We start from the raw sequence: 21,811 nt of genomic DNA on the forward strand, positions 1-21,811 counted from the left end.
GGGAAAACTACTGCTACTTCCCAATAAACAGGCTCTTCCGTGAGAATTAAAAGATTTGTTGTTTGGTGAACGGGACATCCACAAACACTACAGGCAAAATATATGTGTCTACAATAATCTTTTTGCGTTAGCATCATTCAGTGTACAAAACGTGGATTTACACAATAATGGACCATACGCTATGATAATCTGTGGTCCTACAACAATTAAAGCTACAACAAGTTTAATTTAGAAAAAAACTCAATTTGGTCAGGTGTATATTTATGATCACGGAGAAGTGCTTCAACATATAATCAAAAGAGTTAAACGATCCGACGTACTAGAAATTATACAGCCAATAATGGATACAAATCCATACGTCCAAAAGTATCGAACTTTACACGACATTTATCTACAGAAAACACGGACAAAGAAATTGTCTTAGATTTCTATCTGAATCCGAAAGATCACAGTCGCATTTATAATAAACCAACATGTAATGAATTGTCAACGATAATAATTTCAAAAGAAGGAGCTGTCAAAGACAGAGTAGATATTCGTGTTTATCCAAAGGCAAAGCATGCTTCGTCATTTATGTCAAATACATCGCCACATGCCGACCCTTTACTGTTTCCTTTGCTTTTCCCAGATGGTGAAACAGGATGGTCGTACAATATGAAACAAATGCATTCAGAAAAACGAATAACACCCACACAGTGTTTCGGGTCCTAATTAGCGATACATTCCCATGTATTTAACCCACTTCTATCATCTCAACGTCTATCGCAATATTATATTAATGCATTTGTAAAAGTCACTGCTAATCGTCTCCTCTTTATTAAATCGAATCAAGCTAAACTTAGAACGGAACATATGCAAGGTCTCATTGATCACGTTCAAATTTCAAATATTACCATCATCATATCAATGTAGTCCAAGAGCATTGCAACAGTTATATCATGATGCAATGGCAATATCCAGAACTATCAGTCACCCATATTTATTTCTTATAATGATGTGCAATCCAAAATGGCCAGAAATCCGCAGCTTCTTAAGAACAATGCCACCGGCTACATTGGCTGTGGAGATTCCTACTTTCGTATAGATTGTTTTATCAGAAAGTCTTATTTTTATTGAATGAACTGGACACGGTGTTCGGGCAAAAAGGCGATCTTGATATGCCTTTCGTATTAAAACGTTTACAGTTTCCCGTGAGAATAGCTTTTGCAATGACAATTAACCTACATCACAAGGACAAACATTTGAAAAAGTCTTTTTATAAGAGACAAAGAAACGATATTCACTCACGGCCAGTTATACATTGCATTATCACACTGTTAGACCACACGAATCAAAATTCAATGCGATCTTGAAGAAAAGTTCATTCCAAATATTGTTTTTACTGAAGGTTTAAAATCAAAAGTGAACATAATGCATATGTAAAAATTCCCATGCATAAAAAAAAGACTTTAAATTGTATTTCCACAGGACCAAACCCGGGGGTTGGCGAGCGAAGCAAGCAGGGGGTGCAGCCCCCTAGTATAGAGAAACAAACAAAAGAAAATAAACAGTGAATTAAACTAAAAAACTTTGTGTATGTGTCTGGTATTGCTGTATTTTTGTTATTGATAGGTTTAATAATTATGTCACCTGCATCCATGTTATTTTATCTCGCTGTATTTTTGTGTACCAGTAGGAATCACAGTAAATACTTTTCAATGCTGTATGAGGCCCTTGATTTCAAAGTAATGGTCAGCAGAATACTTTTGATCAGCAATGTGGCAATCATTGTATCTGAGCAGAGTGATGTTTAAATCACTAAGATATGTGAGTCTATTGCAGACTCCTGTCTCTCTTTCACTTATCAATCCATTGATTATCAATGTCTATTTAACCATTGGGTTGTTGAATTCTGTTTGTGTATTTTTTGTAACATTCTGGTTATATTGATTTAAGTTCATACATTTCTTTGTTTGGGCAAATTTATTTTATTAAGATCAGTCTGTTATCTGCCTCTATATTTTCTGTTGCATTTGCACATTTCACAAGCTTTCTCACTATATCAGAGTCAATAGCATTAATATAAATTACAAAGAGGTACTTTTTTTTTGTTTTTTAAACCTCACCCTATGCTTCCCTTAACTGTACTTTTTGTTTTTGTACTATTAGAGGAATACTTCACCCTAAAATCTTTTGTATATGTTATAAACCCATGTTATTTGTAAGTGATAGCAAAGAAGAAATTTTAGTTTCTTGTTGTCATGCAGAATAGAGAGAAAGTTTCTGGTAGTCTCTATAGACAAATGTTCTAACAGTGGACATTAGCAAACATTATCAAAACGTCCACAAAAAAACTTGCATTACTCATGTCACATTAACCACATGTTATTATTCAGAAGTATGCTCACAACTCTCCAATTGCATGCATGGTGTTTTCACCAAAATATTGTTAAATAAACCTCTTTCCTGGAAAATGTTCTCATGAATGAAAATGGAAAGCACTCAAACACAACTGAGCATTTGAATTAAAGACCCGCCTCCCCTCTCATTCATTGGTCACAAGTCCAGCCTAGTAACAGTTTATTCTCTGGCTAACATTGTACTACACAGTATATGATATTACTATTGCAATTTGCACTGAATGTTGAGGACAATTAAAGACTAAAAAATTAATGAGAGGTGAGTGAAACTTTCTTTAGGTCCTTTATGTCCCCAACCGATGCCCCCCACAAATGAAAGTGATGATCATTGCAGTGATTATTACCTTAATCTCGGACAGTTCGTTTCAGCGTTCTTTGTGCTCCGCGGGTGGAGCAGCAAGCCCAGTTGCTGTCAGTGTTGCTGGCTGCGGGGGGTAATTGACATCTCAGAAGATAAGGCCATTTTCAGCTTCAATTAACCTTCTGGAATCGAAGGGAACTCCTGGCCCAACTTTTATTCTTGGCTGGAGACGTCCGGTCCTGGGAGATCTGTCAATCTCTGGTGGACCATACTTTGAGCTTGAACTTGAGGCCTGTTTGGACTTGGATGAAGCTTTAGCTGTCTTTTCAATTTCTTTCTGAGCCTTTTTTCTGCCACTCATGCTTATATATGCCTGCATATACTTAAATTGAAGCCCTTGTGGTTGAGTAAATACAGGATACTGCGAGATGATTAAAAAAAAAAAAAAAAACACCAAGGAAAAATAACACTGCTGCTAACAGAGTTCTGTCGCAGATGTCCATCTCCCGAAACTGACAAAACCAATGGTTAGGCGAGTGAAGCTTTATGTGGAAGATAACATGACTTGTACTTGTGCCTATCCGAGATGCTTCAACAAACAAGTTCGATTCACCCAAACAGTTTCACAGACTGATTTTAAATAATCCTGAGGTTCTCCACCTAAGAATATAATATAAATGTATACATTTTTGTGCTAAAAGTCTTTTCACTTTACTGTAGTGCATGAGAGAAATTTCTTGAAGTATATTTTTTTTAATGGATTTTTTTCTTATTTGCTTTTGGTCTTCGTAGACACCAGTTTTATCAGAAACTTTATTTACATTCTGCATAAAAACATGATATTAAAAATTTTCTTAGCCATCACAAATTACACTGGAGGTTTGTAACATATAAAAAGTATCATTTCTGGGTGGAGGATTCTACTGAAACTTCTTGTATTGCATGATTTTCCGCAAGTATTGCATTATTAGGCAAAACATAAAGCCTGGTGAGGTTGGTACCATCGTGCATGTGCGTGCTCCTGATGTCCTGTGATGGCTAGTGAGGGACTGATTAAGGGTGTGCATATGTGCAATCAAGTGACAAGAATTGAACAAAAGTCACAGGTATACATTTAATCCTGCATGTGCTGAGGTGTAAATTTAATCCGCTCAATTTAGGGTCACAGGGAGTCTAAGATTAAATGTGAAATGTGAAAATTAAGAATGGAATTGTATAATTTTTGTTTCTGGGGACATCCTTTCTATATTACATAGACTAGATGTAATCACTCTAGTTCAAGACTTTTGGAAAGTTGAAACACCTACAGTATGTATAATTTCTACACTGTCACTTGGAGGTTTGATACGTACATCAGCATTAAGTAAAGTGTTGCTACAGCTAAAAAGACCAATAACCTTCCTGTAATGAAACCACCTCCCAGGTTCTCATTATTACAAATGGCAGCCTAATGGGACTCTTTCCTGGATTGGTTTGTTTTCCATGCGTGACAGCAATAAGTCTGAATGCCTGTGTTGAAGGAGATTTTCCTCAATAAGCATTATTTTGTGTTATCTGCTTGTACACCACCAATTGTCAGTTGTCCCGAGCCTCATTGTAGTTTCAAGCTGTATAATTATTTCAATTCAGTCTTTTGTACAGCCTCATCAGTGTTTTCTGGCTCATACAGATTAGACCCAGCAGTGAAGCTAAATATTTCCTCATTATTGTACTTGAATGTACAATAATGTATTACTGGTATAAAATGAGAGCTTATTTGTGCATATCCTTAGAAAAATGACTGTGTCTTCAGAGAATATTACACCCTTTATGCCCAATTCACTATGAAAGTTTTAGTGTAACCGATGAATTCATGAAGCTAAGCTACCAGTAACCATGCTCCTGCAGGTGAGAGATTGCTGTTTAGGGAGCCAAAGTAGTGAATTTATTATATTATTGCAATAACAATATACAGTAGATAAGCACTTTTATACCAAGTGTGCAAGTCAATATTCAGGGACATTCTTTGCTTTGCAGTGGATGTATTCAGTAAGTTTAAATCTTCTACATTCACGTTTGCTGTGTTGCTCCACAGTTCTTCCGTAAAAATGCTGAGGGTGGCACCTTTTTTTTTTTTTTTTTTTTTATTTATTTTATAAACAATGCTTTGCTTAACAGCATTGGTTTTCAGGACAAGTAAATAAGCCTTTTGGTTGTGGAGGCTCCTTAGCATTGGGTTTACCCCTGGATAAAACAAACCAAAAAGTTTGAATTTTTTTCTACAAGACAGAAATGTTATTACATGTAACAGAAATGTGTACTGTAATACCAAAACATCAACATACATGCAGTAGAAAAGTTATGTCTAGCGTCCACTACTGAACTGATACAGATTTAGTACAAATTCTTCATGTGATATGTGTTGAGACAGTCATCAACGCACAGCCCAGTGCTGCAATCAGGACAGTAGTAACGTGTTTCTTTGCACACTTTCTTTAAATTTAGGGCAGAATGTTGGTGCATGACCAGCATGATCGATATGCCCCTTGTGTTATTGTAGGCTACCACAGCGCAAGGCTTAGTGATTTCCAAATTTCCCTTGACATTTACATTTGCAGTTGCTGCATTGTGAACAGTGTTTAGTGGGCTAACATCCTATTTGATCTTGCACTTGATCAGTTATTTTGCCTTTTTCTCACGCAGCTACTGTCACACACCACAGTGAAACTTCATGCTACCGAATTCACTGGGCATACAGTGGCGTGCAAAAGTATTCAATCCACTTGAAAGTCATCATGATTTTCTGCAAGGCAAAAAGATTTATCCATTCAGTAGTTTTAGTGTGACCTCATATGCTGTAACAATTAATTTCCAAAGTCAAAATAAACCATTGTCTGTAGATATTTAACCTAATATGAAAAACTCAAAAGTTAGTGTTTGGGCAAGTATTCAAGCCCCTACACATTAATACTTTGTCGAGAACCCTTTTGCTACAATAAAAGCCTTAATTCTTTTAGGGTAAATATGTACCAGTTTTGCTCATTTTCAGGAGTGATTCTTCCCCATTTTTCTTGAAAGAATGTATAGAGAATCCCCTAGGTTTGGTGTGATGACATCTCTGGACAGCAGTTTTCAAATAGTGCTATAGATTCTCTGCATGGCTAAGATCAGTGCTTTGACTTGGCCATTCCAAAACATTTACCTTTCTGTTTTTGATCCATTCCTGTGTCGATTTGCCTCTATGCTTAGGGTCATTGTCGTATCGAAAGCTGAATCTTCTCCTGAGCTGTATGTTCATAGCAAACTGGAACAAGTTCTCCTGCAGTATTGTGTGGTAGTTGCATTCCGTCCATTGTCCCTTCAACTCTGTCAAGATTCCCAGTTCTAGCACATGAAAAGCATGCCAAGAGCATGATTCTGCCAACACCATATTTCACCATAGGTATGGTGTTTCTTGAGGCATGGGCAGTTTTAGTTTTACGCCACACATACCTCTTTTAAGTCTGGCCAGAAGGTTCTATTTTGGTTTCATCTGACCATAATCCTTCCCCCAAATCTTAACTGGGTCTTTCTCGTGCTTTCTAGCAAATACAATTTGTGCTTTTATGTGAACCTTAATGCTAGTTATAATAACAATTCTTTACATTTATAGAGCGCTTTTCTCACTGCTTCTTTCTTGCTACCCTTCCATAAAGGCCTGTTTTATTGAGAGCTCCTGAAGCTGTGGACCTATGTCCTTTCACTCCAGTTACAGCCAAAGAGCATTGTAGACATCTGAATGACAATTGGATTTTAAGTAGCCTCTCTCAACAGCCGACGTCTTGCTCTGATGTTTAGTTTTGAGGGATGGCTTGATGTAGTAAGAGTCCTGGGGCCTCATGTATAAATGGTGCGTACGCACAGAAATGTTGCGTACGAACCTTTCCACGCTCAAATCGCGATGTATAAAACCTAAACTTGGCGTAAAGCCACGCACATTTCCACGGTAACTCATACCTTGGCGTACGCAATTTCTCCGCTCGGTTTTGCAGACTGGCGGCACCCAGCGTCAAAGCAGTGCTACTGTTCCTGTGTGGTTACCCTTTCTTAGATCCACATCCATGGCGGCGGCTTTATCAAATACACTGAAATTAACCGCATATCGTTCGTAAATTTAATGCATCTGATTGTAATTAACCTGTAACACTATAATGGTCCACAGAATGGTCAAACTACTGTTCCTGTGTGCTCATCCTTTCTTTCTTAGCTCCACATTCCTGACGCGGCTTTATAAATACACTGAAATTAACTGCATATTGTTTATTAGTGTAATGCATCTGATTGTAATTAACCTGTAGCAATATAATGGGCCAGGGAATAGCCATAGTATTCCAAATACCATAACTGCTTTAGCGTTAACGCTCACTGCATCTTGTTCTTCTTTTTGCTGCTCCCGTTAAGGGTTGCCACTGCGGATCATCTTTTTCCATATTACTCTCACTGCACCACTCGGAGTATTTATATCACTGTATCTGAGTGTGAATCACAGCAGCAGATGATCGGAAAGAGAATTATCGGTATACAGTTTCAAGTACACACTACCTCAACCACGGCAAAAAGCGTCAAAGCCTTTCTTGTACGGACGTCGCGTTTCAGAAACAGTTTCATCCCAAGAACTATAAACGCACTCAATCAGTCCATCAAGTGCTCCTTGTAGAACTGTTTGTACTTATAAGTACAATCACCTCACTGTAAACTTACACTACAGTTATAATATTGCACAACCTGCGCTACTTTATAAAGCGCGTATGATGACAATATCATTTTTAAGATGAAATGCAGCAAAATATGTTGCTTATAGTATACAGATAAAACTTTAACTTCATTTAAATAATCTGTATTGTTAATAATTAAACATGTGAGGACACGGTGTCGCAGCGTATAGCTAGTTCAAGGATAGCTCCTGCCTTGCGCTGTATTCTTGCTGGTGCTGACGCGACACTGGAAGGATAGACGAATAGAATAATTAAACATGTACTACGATGATATTTCAATGTTCCTTAAAAGTTTTGAAGAATCGGCATTCTAAGCTTACAAACGGCTTAACGTCTATTACAGAGCTGATTGTGTGGCGATTGGAGAAAGAAAAGTATGGACAGGAATTGGAGGTTAGTAGGCTACGTTTGAAAGAGACAGTACTTCTGTAATAAATTATTTCATCGAAGGTCGCACATGGTGCAGCAAGCCTCTTGCGTGAGATATGAACAATCACTGCGCCACCGTGTTCCCATGTTTAATAACATGCTTTCATTCCTATCATCATGAAAATGATATCGCGTATACATCTCAGTATTTTAATTATTCAGAGAGCTGTAATATCTCGAATGTAATGCATTCTGTGTCCTGTCGGAGAAAGAGAAAGAACGGAAGCACGTAGTGATTCACACACACAGAGCACATAGAAGATCAAACACAGAACAAAGCATTTAACATGCTACTTGAGAAACTAGTAAAATAAACGATTTTAAGATGAAGTTTATGATGTTCTACTTTAATGGCAAAATAAACTACGTGATTAAAGTGGAAATTCCGATATTAAAGTTGACATTTCGTGCTTTTTTCCCCACTGTGTGCCTATGTTTTTTGTTTGTACCCTAATACGCTTTCATATGACACTCAGACGGTGGGCTACGACTTGCCTTTTCACGGCGACTTTGATATGTGATTTCTTTTTTATTTCAGGCACTGTGCGACTTTGTGAATTTGATCTTTCGAGTTTTTCCGACACACTGTCACTCGATCAACTTTCTTTTGTTGATTATACCACTGTTTAAACCAACAAATAGTACGTTTTTCCTTTGCCTCCACTTGGTATTCGCTGAAATTCTTATATTTTCCCCTGTGCTTTTCCCATTGTCTTTTCACAGAAGGCTATTTATATTGATTTGCATATTCAAAGAGGCGTAATTCTGGGAGGAATTGGGGCGGGACAGAAGGCGCATGCACGTGCGTTAATTTTCACGCTGATCGGGATTTATGTAGTGGAAGAACGTGAAAGTATGCGTGCGCACAGATTCCTGCATCTGGATTTTTCTGTGCGTACGCACAATCCCGCTTTTGTGCTTATGCCATGTTATAGTGTGAGTTCTACGCATGGCGTTATACATGAGGCCCTTGGTGCAGTAATGATCCTTCCACTTTCTGATGATGCATCCAACAGTGCTTAATGGGACATTTAAACTCTTCGGTATTTTTTTTATAGCCATTTTTTTTGGGGGGTTACCATGATGTTATTTCAACCACTAGATGGCAGAAGGATACAGTCCTAGAAGTTATTTGCGCTTAACACTATGAAGCATATCATTACATGTTACCCTGAACCTAACTAGGGTTTAAAATTCTGAGTCATGTTTGTGATTATTGCCAAGGAGATTAAAAAAAAAATTTTTCAAAAAATTATGCATGTTTTGCGGGAGATGTTTCCAGGGAAGTTGATCTCCCTGTGCGGCGATGTAAGGTGGCCTTCACATTCACCTGATCTTGCTCCATGCGATTTCTTCTTGTGGGACTATCTCAACTTGAAGGTATACACACACAGACTTCAAAACTTTGAAGCCCTCAAGGACATTGTTTGCAATGAAATTGCCGCTACTCCCCTTGAAATGGCAGAACGAGTCATGTGAGCATTCAGAAATCATCAAGGAGTGTATCGAAGTTTACTTTATTTTGGAGCATTTTTATGTAATAAACGTTTGAATTGTGGTTCCTCTTTTTGGCTCACCCTGTGTGTGTGTGTGTGCGTGTATGTGTGTGTGTATATGTACAGTACTGTGCAAAAGTTTTAGGCAGGTGTGAAAAAATGCTGTAAACAAAGAATGCCTTCAGAAATATAAATGATGATTGTTTATTGTTATCAATTTACAAAATGCAAAGTGAGCGAACAAAAGAAAAATCTAAATCAAATCAATATTTGGTGTTAATACCTTTTCCCTTCAAACCAGCATCAATTCTTATAGGTACACTTGCACAAAGTCAGGGATTTTGTAGGATTATAGTCAGGTGTATGATCAACCAGTTATACCAGACAGGTGCTAATGATCATCAGTGTCACACTTAGGTTGAAACACTGTGTGTAGGAGGCTTAAAACTGGGTGAGGAACAGCCAAACTCTGCTACCAAGGTGAGGTTGTGAAAGACAGTTTCATGTCACGGCAAGATTGAGCACAGCAACAAGACACAAGGTAATTATACTGCATCAGCAAGGTCTCTCCCAGACAAAGATTTCAAAGCAGACTGGGGTTTCAAGATGTGCTGTTCAAGCTCTTTTGAAGAAGCACAAAGAAACGGGCAACGTTGAGGATCGTAGACGCAGTGGTCGGCCAAGGAAACAGTGCAGCAGGTAAAAGACACATCAAGCTTATTACCCTTCGAAATCGGAAGATGTCCAGCAGTGCCATCAGCTCAGAACTGGCAGAAACCAGTGGGACCCAGATACACCCATCTACTGTCCGGAGAAGTCTGGCCAGAAGTGGTCTTCATGGAAGAGTTGCAGCCAAAAAGCCATACCTCCAACGTGGAAACAAGGCCAAGCGACTCAAGTATGCATGGGAACTGGGGTGCAGAAAAATGGCAGCAGGTGCTCTGGACTGATGAGTCAAAATTTGAAATATCTGGCTGTAGCAGAAGGCAGTTTGTTCATCGAAGGGCTGGAGAGCGGTACAATAATGAGTGTCTGCAGGCAACAGTGAAGCATGGTGGAGGTTCCTTGAACGTTTGGGGCTGCATTTCTGCAAATGGAGTTGGAGATTTGGTCAGGACTAATGGTGTTCTCAATGCTGAGAAATACAGGCAGATACTTATCCATCATGCAATACCATCAGGGAGGCGTATGATTGGCCCCAAATTTATTCTGCAGCAGGACAACGACCCCAAACATACAGCCAAAGTCATTAAGAACTATCTTCAGCGTAAAGAAGAACAAGAAGTCCTGGAAGTGATGGTATGGCCCCCACAGAGCCCTGATCTCAACATCATCGAGTGTGTCTGGGATTACATGAAGAGACAGAAGGATGCGAGGAAGCCTACATCCACAGAAGATCTGTGGTTAGTTCTCCAAGATGTTTGTAACAACCTACTAGCCTTGTTCCTTCAAAAACTGTGTGCAAGTGTACCTAGAAGAATTGATGCTGTTTTGAAGGCAAAGGGTGGTGACACCAAATATTGATTTGATTTAGATTTCTCTTTTGTTCACTCACTGCATTTTGTTGATTGATGAAAATAAATGATTAACACTTCCATTTTTGAAAGCATTTTGTTTACAGCATTTTTTCACACCTGCCTAAAACTTTTGCACAGTACTGTATATATGTGTGTGTGTGTGTATATATATATTATATATATATATATATATATATATATATATATATATATATATATATATATATATAATATGTGTGTGTGTAAATTCCTTTATTTTTCAGATGCGAGCTTGAAAAACCATTCTGTAACATTTCTAAAATTATAAATATGTAGAAAAAAATGTTATTTTTGTAATCCTTGCAATGATTATGTAGTTTTTAATGTTATTAAAGCACCCAAAAGTGTATTAGGACATTTTTTATTATCACAGTCTCAACAGGTTTGTATTTCCTTTTTCAGTTTTGTTAATAAATGATTGTATGTGTATTTTATTTTTTTAAAATTTCCAGGAAGATTTACTTGCACTAAGAAAGGTTGTGAAATCTTTTCTTGCTGTTTGTCAGCAGTGTCTATCAAATGTGAACACTCCAGTTAAAGAACAGGTATGAAAATATTTTGTGTATTTCCTTCCCAAATGTTAATGAAACAAGCAATCCTTAAGAAGATACAACTTGACTACCACATGGCTTGATTTACAACAAGCTTTATGTATGGATTATTTTATTACATTGAATTTTACTTCTGGAAAACATCTTTCAAAAGGCAAAAAACAATTATATTCCAAGCACTGTATCAGCTTATATAAAGTTAATAAATTTGTTGTACATTTCATAATTGTGTCAATTTATGGTAATGTAAGCACTGTAATGCAAGATTTACTCTAAGTGACAGTAACTTGCTTCAAGTCTATATTCTATATTCTATTCTATATTTGTTCAACCAAGAGTAAATCGAAGACTATATGTTTTGCTAAAATGCTCTTTCTTTAAATACAAGACATTTAGGTCAGTATGAAAACTACTATTGGCAAAACTAAATACCCTGACAAAATATAATTCAACAATGCAAACCAAAAATGTTTTTAGTTCATGTAATCATTATTTTTATTCTAGGCTAGAAATTCAGATCAACTTTCCTATAGATTGGTTTATCTATAGTCCAGTGTCCTTTTGTGAGATGTCACAGCAGCTTTAAGATATGCTTCATTTTATTTAACTGTTACAGTATTTTAATTGGTATTCCTGTTTATTCCCATCCTCCAGTATTGTACTTAGATGGCTGCCTCAATGCCCCACAGATATGTGATCCGATCAAATATTGGCTAAACACCATTTTCAGTGCTGAGCCTGTATGCTCTTCCTCTCTTCTGAGAGAGTGGACTTCTTTACCCTTTTCTAAAAGAGATTAATGCATTTGTTAAGTGGATAATTGTTCCTCATTTTAAAAGAGGAACCATATTAGTAACAAGGTTGTGAACCTCTTACTTACTAAGTTAATTTCCTATTATTTAAACTCTAAGGGTAGTTTTAAGACATTTTATTTCATCTGAGAGTTTAGTTTACCATTTAGTTCTGAATACCTAATGCATTCTTGTGAGATCTATTAACAGAGGGCTGTTTGCTCTTTAATACAGTGATTTTGAAATCTTTTAATTTATCATTGTGTTTTGTGATTTTCACGCTCTCAAGCTAAAATATTGTGAATTTTACAAAGTGAAATTTACTATTCCTCTCTTCCTTCTATTAGATTTGTATCCCGCCTTGGCATATTTACAAACATGTCTTTTGCTTCAATTCCTTTACTGCTGTACTAGGTAAAGGGGGTTCAAAATGTAGATGGATAAATTGAAATTTAATGCACTTTTTCAGTACAGTCCTGCAGGAATTTGATAGGGATTTCTATTTAATGTACTATAATCATTGCAGTTTTTTTAATTTGGTGTATTTAATTTTTTTAAACCCTTTAGGCATTTATGCTGCTATGTGATCTTTTAATGATCTTCAGCCACCAATTAACAACAGGAAGCCGAGAAGGACTCCAACCACTCATCTTTAATCCAGATAGTCAACTTCAGAATGAACTTCTTAGTTTTGTTTTGGATCATGTTTTCATAGATCAGGATGAGGAAAACCAAAGCATGGGTAAGGAGACATTTTACAGTATACTTCACACATGTAAAAAGGAAAAGTGAATTTGCAGTATAATTTGCATCATTCATGTCATTGAGACATTTTGAGCGCTGTTTATAATGCTTGTAAATGAAAATCGAAACTTTTACATTTATTTGCTTACTAGGTGCTTGTATCAAAAGCAACTTACAAAAGATGTCAACATAATTAACACTAGAAGTACCAAAGCTTACGAAAAAACTCGTAAATCCGTCCCACCTTAAATCCCTTTACACCTTAAATTTACACCGGCTGTTACAGACTCCAATCAAATGTATGTTTTTATTCTAAAATAGTAAGAATGAGAGCAGCTCACTTCTCAAAACGGAGTCATCCGGGGTTGAACCCGTGAAGTTTTGATTACCAGTCAACAGTTGCAACCGTTGCGCCACCAAAGCGGTCGTATCAAAGGGGTGTCAATGTTATACCCTAACGCGGGTTCTTTTTCTGCAGTTATATTCTTGAATAGAAGCGCACTTGTTCTGTTATATTTGTACCTTTTTGTGAAAGTGTGTGTTTGATATTTGGACTTCAGGCTTCACACATTATACACTTAATGTCTACATTTTGTCAATTATTACTAAAACATGAAAAACATTTCTATTTTAATGATGTGTTTACATAGATTGTTGTAGACACAGAACACACATGAAATGCATGTGTTCCAAATAACACTATAGTATTTATAAAAGGTGTCATTTTGCTTGACTTCTCACTCTATACAACTCTAAGCAACTGACACGCAGATAAACAGACTTGAGCTGAGAAAACTGTGTGTTGGTGGGGGATGTGATAGCAGGCTGCTTGCTGCTTATCGACACATTTACAAGACAAAAGGCGGAGAGGTGCGAAGGGATTTAAGGTGGGATGGATTTACGAGTTTTTTTGTAGGCTTTGGTAATTCTAGTGTTACGGAAACATCAGTCTGGCTTAAGATCTACTGAGTTTACTGTGTTTTTGCAAATGTTGAGGTGCTCCTGGTGTGTGCGCGCGCATGTGTGTGTAGAGTTTTCTCTCACATCCCAAAAGATGTTTGTGTAAGGTTGATTGGCCACTTTAACTTGACCAGGTGTGAGTTTGCCTTGAAGAGGACAGGGCTGTGCACCCAATGCTGCTGGGATAGGTACAAGCTTAAATTGGACTAAGGGTGGTGTTTGACAAAGTTTTGTTATGTTATGCTACTGTGAACTGAACTATTCAACTCACTTTTCATTTTAATTTATTCTCCTCATAGTTCTATCTCCCTTATAAGCTTCTATTCAAGTGCATTTGTGAGTTTTTCCAAAATATTATTTACTTCCTTTATCATTTACTTGATGTAATGGAGAAAAAAAAATACACAGAATGTGCATTGAACGTTTTTGCTGTATACATCGCCATCTCCGCATTTTTTTTTTAATATATTTTCTTTACTTATTTCCTTCATTGTATTGGTCCCTTATGAGCACTTTTTATCATTATTAGAGATTAATTTAGAAGTCTTATATAAGTGCCATGTTAGTTTTACTTTTTATTCTTGACTCCAAATTCTGCTGCTTACAGATTAATTTCTGACATTATCATTGTTTTTTTTTTGTTCTGCTTACCTTCAGCATTATTTGTGCTATGCTCAACATTTTCCTTGCTAATAACTTGGAATTGCTTCATATTTGTTGTTGATATTTTGTGTAGATATTACATTAGACAATTAGTCTTTATATTTTACAACATATTACTCCTGTTCAACATAAAGGCTTTGCTTGTGTGTTATAAAGTAGTCAAAAACATAATGATATGGCTGAAAATACATGTTCCTATTGCCAGTAGATACTTCTTGTTTGAAATTTTCAGTGAACGAGTCTGTTAACTTCTCACAGACCAAAAGCTTTATATTGTATCTTTTTATTTCTCATTAATTAGTAAACATGTTCTATGTTCAAACTGTTTTATTTTTATTGATTTTACATTCTGAACTTGGTTATGTTGCACTATTACAACTCTTAAAAATCCATGTTTAAAGAGACCACACACTGTGTCCTACAGTTAGTCTCTGCCAGTCTAACACATACTGCTTGAAACAATGAGGTGTAGTTAAAAATATTGAGGTCACTTGTGATAAAATATTGCTACATCTGTAAAGAAGAAAAAAAGTACAGAATATGCAGATACTGACTTAGACTGTTGACACCTGGGGACTCACCCAGGTTGTCACGGTATCCTTTATCTCAATGATATTAACTGCACCATGCCACTGCTCATTGAACACCTCCAAAATAACCTGCCTGGCTCTTACCTGCTGTTTCACTTCACTATTTTCACCCCGTTATGGTCTAACTAACTGATCCATATAACTTGTGATTCTTATCACAATTTTATTTTTATTTACTTTGTGATGTGCCTAGGTCAGATAACACCAAAATATTTATTTTTTTAATTTCAAAAGTGGGGAAAAAAAGTATTGTTACTACCTCAAGATTCTGTTCATTTTATAGCTTTTTATTGTTTTTTATATACTTTTTGATGTGCTGGTGTCAGATGTGACCAAATTTAAAAGGGAAACAATGACTAAACATTACTTGTTTTTTCAATACATTGTTTTGTGTTGGTTTAAAATTTGTATTTACCTGCTGCTTACTGGCTGCTGAAAATGTCTGGCGCAGCTAAATTTCTTGGTTTGAAAATTCAGCTCAACTGAATTTCTTATTGAATAGCCCTGCTCTACACCTTCATCAGTAGCAGTCTTTAATTTGCCATTACGTTACATGGTGTAATCCTGATGATCAGATTATACAGGTGATTAAGGCCATTGTAATTGTTTATTTTTTATGTTACTTTTGTAAGAAATGTTTTTTTTGTTGTTCTGTATTTTTATATTAAGCAGTTTTATAAATAATACATGTTTTTAGTAATGAAAAATTTGTAATCATAAATAATTTCCTCCCTTTTAAAAAATTACTAAAATACTTGTTTTCAGTGATCAATGTTACTCTCAGCAAATATGAATAAGAAACCAGTATTTAAATTGTTTGTAACAAAGTAAATTCATACCTGTCTTTCAGAAGTAGTATAGTTTATGTATACTTGCAAAGCACAAAAGGTTCTTCAATAAATATGTAACGTAAATGTTTGATCAGTAAAAGGCTGTTTATTCATATATTCTCTCATTTATATATTTTCATTTTATGTTCAGAAGGGGATGAAGAAGATGAGGCTAATAAAATTGAAGCCTTACATAAGCGGAGAAACCTCCTAGCAGCCTTCAGCAAACTTATTATTTATGACATTGTTGATATGCATGCAGCTGCTGATATCTTCAAACACTATATGAAGGTCAGTTTCACAACACAAAAAGTGAAATTTTTTGGAGGTATAAATTATTTGTAGGTTTTAGCAACTTTGGGAATCACTGAGTAACAGCAATTACCTTATAGGTTTGGTTTAAATTTTGTTAACACAACATCAGTGTAGTAGATTAAATAAAATTCATATAACATTCTGTTCTTAAACCATCTGAATGTAACTTAGGGCTGTGAAAAAAAAGGAATTTATAGCACAAGGCAGAATTCAGACTGGATATGGTTTCCAGTCTATTTCAGAGCCCACTAAGTAAAACATTTACACTGGGCAAATTCACCAATAAACCCAACCAGCCCATCTTTTAGAGATGTGGAAGAAAAAATGGAAAACTCTGACGTACACGAAAACAATGGGAAAAGTCCAAATTGACAAAATCATGATGTAGGAATCAAACTTAACATGCTGAATCTGACTCCAAATCCATTACTGTAAGTTTTGCTGTTTTTAATAAGTTTTCCTGAACCGCAAGTCTGTCTCTCTAATGTTATTATTGCTGCAGTTATCTGCTTGTTTGTTCATCCATTTTTCTGCACTGTCATGTTAAATTAATATATAATGAAATAGGAATAGTTGATAAATAGGTAACAAAGTTCTACTTTTTTGAATGTTTACTCCTAACAGTAAGGTTATATGGCATCCTTCTTTTGTAATTTTCTAATGTAATTAATTTGTCTCTTTTTTCAAACCTTTAATTTTTTTTGTTTTTTATTTATTTGTTTTTTTTTTATTTGTCCAAGGCAGATGTTTTTCTTTTTTTTTTTTTTTTTTAGTAATTCTGGTGTTTATTTGGGTGGGGAGGAGTTGTTGGTTATATATTTTTTTTTATTATTGTTTAAACTTTTTTTAAAAGCTACATTTCCCCCTTTGGATAAATAAAGTTCTAACTATGTAGCTAGCAACTAAAGAACATTTTTTCTTGAATTGCTCATGTTGATTCTTCATTGAAAATTCAAGTATAGATTCTCTGTACCTTTTCAAGTATGTCAAATATGATGTTAGTTGTTCATTCACCTTCTTTTAAGCAATAAACTGATAAGTCCATTTCCATCTTTTAAAGTATTTTTTATTTAACTGTTTTGTTTGAATGCAGGAAATATCAAAGAGAGATCTGCATTCTGGCCGAGTTATTATAGTTCGTTCCTGTTACATGCTGGTAAAAGCCTTGAGGATTAGTAAAGTTTACTTAGACTGTGTTTGTACTGTATTTGATTTGATGATCATTTGTGTGTGCTTAATATTTGAATAGGAGTGAGCTTATAAAGTTCAGGACCATATCAGGTTCTGCCAGTTGGGGTTTCTTCAAATATCTGCGAGATAATCTGCCATTGATAGCATTTAAGATTACTGTCTTCTGGATTTGTTTTCTCTGACCAACAGCAGTCCAGTGTGTTGTCACTCCTTAATCTTGCCAACTCTAGTTAATGTTTTTTTTAAGTCTGATGTTTTCAGCTTTCAGCTGGAGTAGGTCAGTGCTTGCTTGTTAACTTCAACAGTTTCTGACTGATCATATAAAACCTGTCAGTTATCAAGGCAATACCATTTATGACCTTTGTCTGGAGAGATATAGAGTCTGTAAAATATGTTTAATTTGTAGTTGTTGTCTGCTGTTTTGAAGTTATAAAAATATGTTTATTGTGGACATGGTTTTTGTGTTGTTGCTCTTCATTTGGTGTGTATAGTTGTAAATCCTCAAGATAGCTTCTGCTGCTTTGGATAAGTATTTCTTTGAAGATAATAAGGAATCATATTTATCTAAACACTTTTTTTAATTTAATAATTAGTATAGGGGTATATACAATTTTTTTCTACCTTTCCTCCCAAAAAATGTGTGCTGTTTGTGAGGTATGTGTGCCCCATAACTGCTATTTTTTTCAGGTATTTTTTCTTCTTACAGATGGGATAAATTAGGGTTCTAGACTAACATATTTCACCCAATGTGTTCAATCTGAATGTTGTAGAATAAACCTTACTTTTTTCCTTTTCTTCAGTACTATAATGACTATGGTGATATCATTAAGGAAACACTAAGCAAAACCAGGCAAACTGATAAAATACAGTGTGCAAAAACTCTTATTCTCAGCTTACAACAGGTAAGAAAACTATATTCGCTATTTTTGTTTGTTTGCTTTTTGTTTTCTTTAGTTTGCACAGAAAATGGTTTAACTATGTATGGAAAATACCTGATAAGTTTAACAAAATTCATCTTAATGAAGCTAATACATTAAAAAATTATTTTTCTTCTGTCTAGCTTTTTAATGAGCTAATTCAGGAGCAAGGTCCCAATTTGGACAGGACCTCATCTCATGTCAGTGGAATTAAAGAGTTGGCTCGCAGATTTGCTCTTACCTTTGGTTTGGATCAAATCAAAACCAGAGAAGCTGTTGCAACATTGCACAAGTAAGCATTAGATATGTAAAATCTACCTGCAGACTTACATTTTCATGTTAAGTAAAAGATAACTTAAAACGTGGTGTTAATGCAGTATTGTTAGAGCTTATCAAAAAAAGGTTTATTTGTGGTGATTCAACTTTCAGTGATGTAAATTTACATATATACTGAATTAGTGTGTAATATCAGTGAAGTCAGTCTTAATTTTTTATACCATCATGATGTATACATGGTTTCACTGTTTTGGAGTCATATTCTGCACAGCAGACAAAATAAAAATGTATTCCTTATATTTAGATCGTGTTTGGAGATTGGTGTGTAAACATGCAACACTGCCTATATGCAGTAAATTCAAAACATGTTATCTTTTTCAAATAGTACTCTGAGGTTAATGTCTGCCTCTGTTTTCCTAAAGTGGTAGATGTGTTGTCTTTACTACAATATTATATATAAAGCATGTTACTTTACAAACTGGTGTGTGGCACATTCACAATTCACAACATCCCCGCTTGCACTCATTGTAAGCAATTAAAAAAAACAAAGCTAAACATCAATATTAAAATTCATTTAACTAGGCCAGCTAGCTAAGCAGTTATATTTTTTAAATCAACTAATTGCAAGTAGGTCATTTGCATGAATTAAGCAATTTAGATTTTTACATAGCAGGATTGACCAATGATCATTTAAACTGAAAATGACCAACTGTTAAATAACATTTACCATCCAAAACAATGGAAATCATAAAAATAACATGAATTAAAGAAGAAAAATAGTTTTAGCTCCTACTATAATTATTGTACTAATTTTAAGAAAAAAGTACATCTGTTTCCACAAAGTCTAACAGAGAATAAAAAAGAAAAAGTTAAAAAATGGTAGTATTTGATACCCGGTAGAGCTCTGGTAACTAATGAAAGAACTATAGCAATATTTTAACTTGAACTAAATGCTGTACACTCTCGTTTTACCTCTGTATAGAGTATGAGCAGTATCTTTAAGAGAATTGCTTGTTTGTTCTCATATATCAAATTGTAATTTTACTTTGCTATTATAGCACCTTTACCATGCTAAAAGGATTTGAAAAAAATCTAATTTATCAACAGGAATAAAATCACATAAAGAAAACAAACAACAATGAATACAAACATTAAACATCAAATAAGAGGTAAATATAAGCAGTGCATAGCTTTTAATTAAAATTCAGAACAAACTAGAATAAAAGTATGAAATACTACAAGAAAACCTTGACCAAATAACATATTTGTGACAACCCCCGTAAAGTCTTATTCGATATGGCTCTGGAAGAGCCCAGATTCTCATAGCTTCCTTTATTATGGATGACTATGATTTATTTTATTTAAATTGGTGTTGGAAAGCCAATTTTAATCCCATCTTTCAATCTTCCAAATTCTACCCAACCCGCAAAATGCACTCTCGGCCTCACCTATTAATGTATAAATCAACAAGATACAATTGTGAGTCCATATTAATCTAAATATTTGCTGTCCAAAAAGCAGTGGTAAGTTAACAAAGTCTGTAAAGGTTATTTGAAAGTTACGAATAAGATGATTAAAACCCTAGATAAGTGTACACAATTACACATTATGTACAGGAGCACCATAATTGAACATGAGTCTTCCTGTAACAGCTATAAAGTACCACTTTTCACTCATCTACCTGCCAATCCAGGTTTACTTCAGCTCCACAAAGTACACTTGGAGTAAGTATTCAAGTGGCAAGTAACCCATTAAATAAATCCTGCACATCGATTTACAAAATAGATAAATACAGAATATTCCTAAAATTATACCACCAAATTGTAAAAAGAAAATGTTCATAAATTAGGCATCAGGCAGCAGCAAGCAATTGAACAACTTTCATTCATGACATGCTTAAGGAACATTTTGCTTGTGACAATAGCCTCCCTGGAAAAGTCTATTCAGGGGTCCTGGAGAGGAGGGTCCGTCGGATAGTCGAGCCTCGGATTCAGGAGGAACAGTGTGGTTTTCGTCCTGGTCGCGGAACAGTGGACCAGCTCTATACCCTTAGCAGGGTCCTGGAGGGTGCATGGGAGTTTGCCCAACCAGTCTACATGTGTTTTGTGGACTTGGAAAAAGCATTCGACCGTGTCCCTCGGGGAATCCTGTGGGGGGTACTCTGAGAGTATGGGGTACCGGCCCCCCTGATAAGGGCTGTTCGGTCCCTGTACGATCGGTGCCAGAGCTTGGTCCGCATTGCCGGCAGTAAGTCGAACCCGTTTCCAGTGAGAGTTGGACTCCGCCAGGGCTGCCCTTTGTCACCGATTCTGTTCATAACTTTTATGGACAGAATTTCTAGGCGCAGCCAGGGCGTTGAGGGGGTCTGGTTTGGTGGGCTCAGGATTGGGTCACTGCTTTTTGCAGATGTTGTTGTCCTGTTTGCTTCATCAGGCCGTGATCTTCAGCTCTCTCTGGATCGGTTCGCAGCCGAGTGTGAAGCAGCTGGGATGAGAATCAGCACCTCCAAATCCGAGACCATGGTCCTCAGCCGGAAAAGGGTGGAGTGCCCTCTCAGGGTTGGTAGCGAGATCCTGCCTCAAGTGGAGGAGTTCAAGTATCTCGGGATCTTGTTCACGAGTGAGGAAAGAATGGAGCGTGAGATCGACAGGCGGATCGGTGCGGCATCCGCAGTAATGCGGGCGCTGCATCGGTCCGTCGTGGTGAAAAAGGAGCTGAGCCGCAAGGCGAAGCTCTCAATTTACCAGTCGATCTATGTTCCTACCCTCACCTATGGTCATGAACTATGGGTAGTGACCGAAAGAACAAGATCGCGAATACAAGCGGCTGAAATGAGTTTCCTCCGCAGGGTGTCTGGACTTTCCCTTAAAGATAGGGTGAGAAGCTCAGTCATCCGGGAGGGGCTCAGAGTAGAGCCGCTGCTCCTCCGCATCGAGAGGAGTCAGATGAGGTGGCTCGGGCATCTGATCAGGATGCCTCCTGGACGCCTCCCTGGTGAGGTGTTCTGGGCACATCCAACCGGGAGGAGGCCCCAGGGAAGACCCAGGACACGTTGGAGGGACTATGTCT

At 36.4% G+C, this 21,811-nt stretch overlaps 1 protein-coding gene across 3 annotated transcripts in view; it reads left to right on the top strand.

Moving 5' to 3' along the window:
• The window catches only part of stag1a (stromal antigen 1a), a 291,842-nt gene that overhangs the window by 254,427 nt on the left and 15,604 nt on the right, over positions 1 to 21,811 (top strand). For all 3 annotated transcript variants that reach the window (XM_051923034.1, XM_051923035.1, XM_028794702.2), the window contains 5 exons: positions 11,367 to 11,459; positions 12,824 to 12,998; positions 16,195 to 16,334; positions 18,350 to 18,451; positions 18,610 to 18,758. In XM_051923034.1, coding sequence (XP_051778994.1) covers positions 11,367 to 11,459; positions 12,824 to 12,998; positions 16,195 to 16,334; positions 18,350 to 18,451; positions 18,610 to 18,758 — 659 coding nt within the window. The remainder of the gene's footprint in view (positions 1 to 11,366; positions 11,460 to 12,823; positions 12,999 to 16,194; positions 16,335 to 18,349; positions 18,452 to 18,609; positions 18,759 to 21,811) is intronic.

This window comes from Erpetoichthys calabaricus, chromosome 2 (genome assembly GCF_900747795.2).
Source record: "Erpetoichthys calabaricus chromosome 2, fErpCal1.3, whole genome shotgun sequence".
Classification (NCBI taxonomy): Eukaryota; Metazoa; Chordata; class Cladistia; order Polypteriformes; family Polypteridae; genus Erpetoichthys; species Erpetoichthys calabaricus.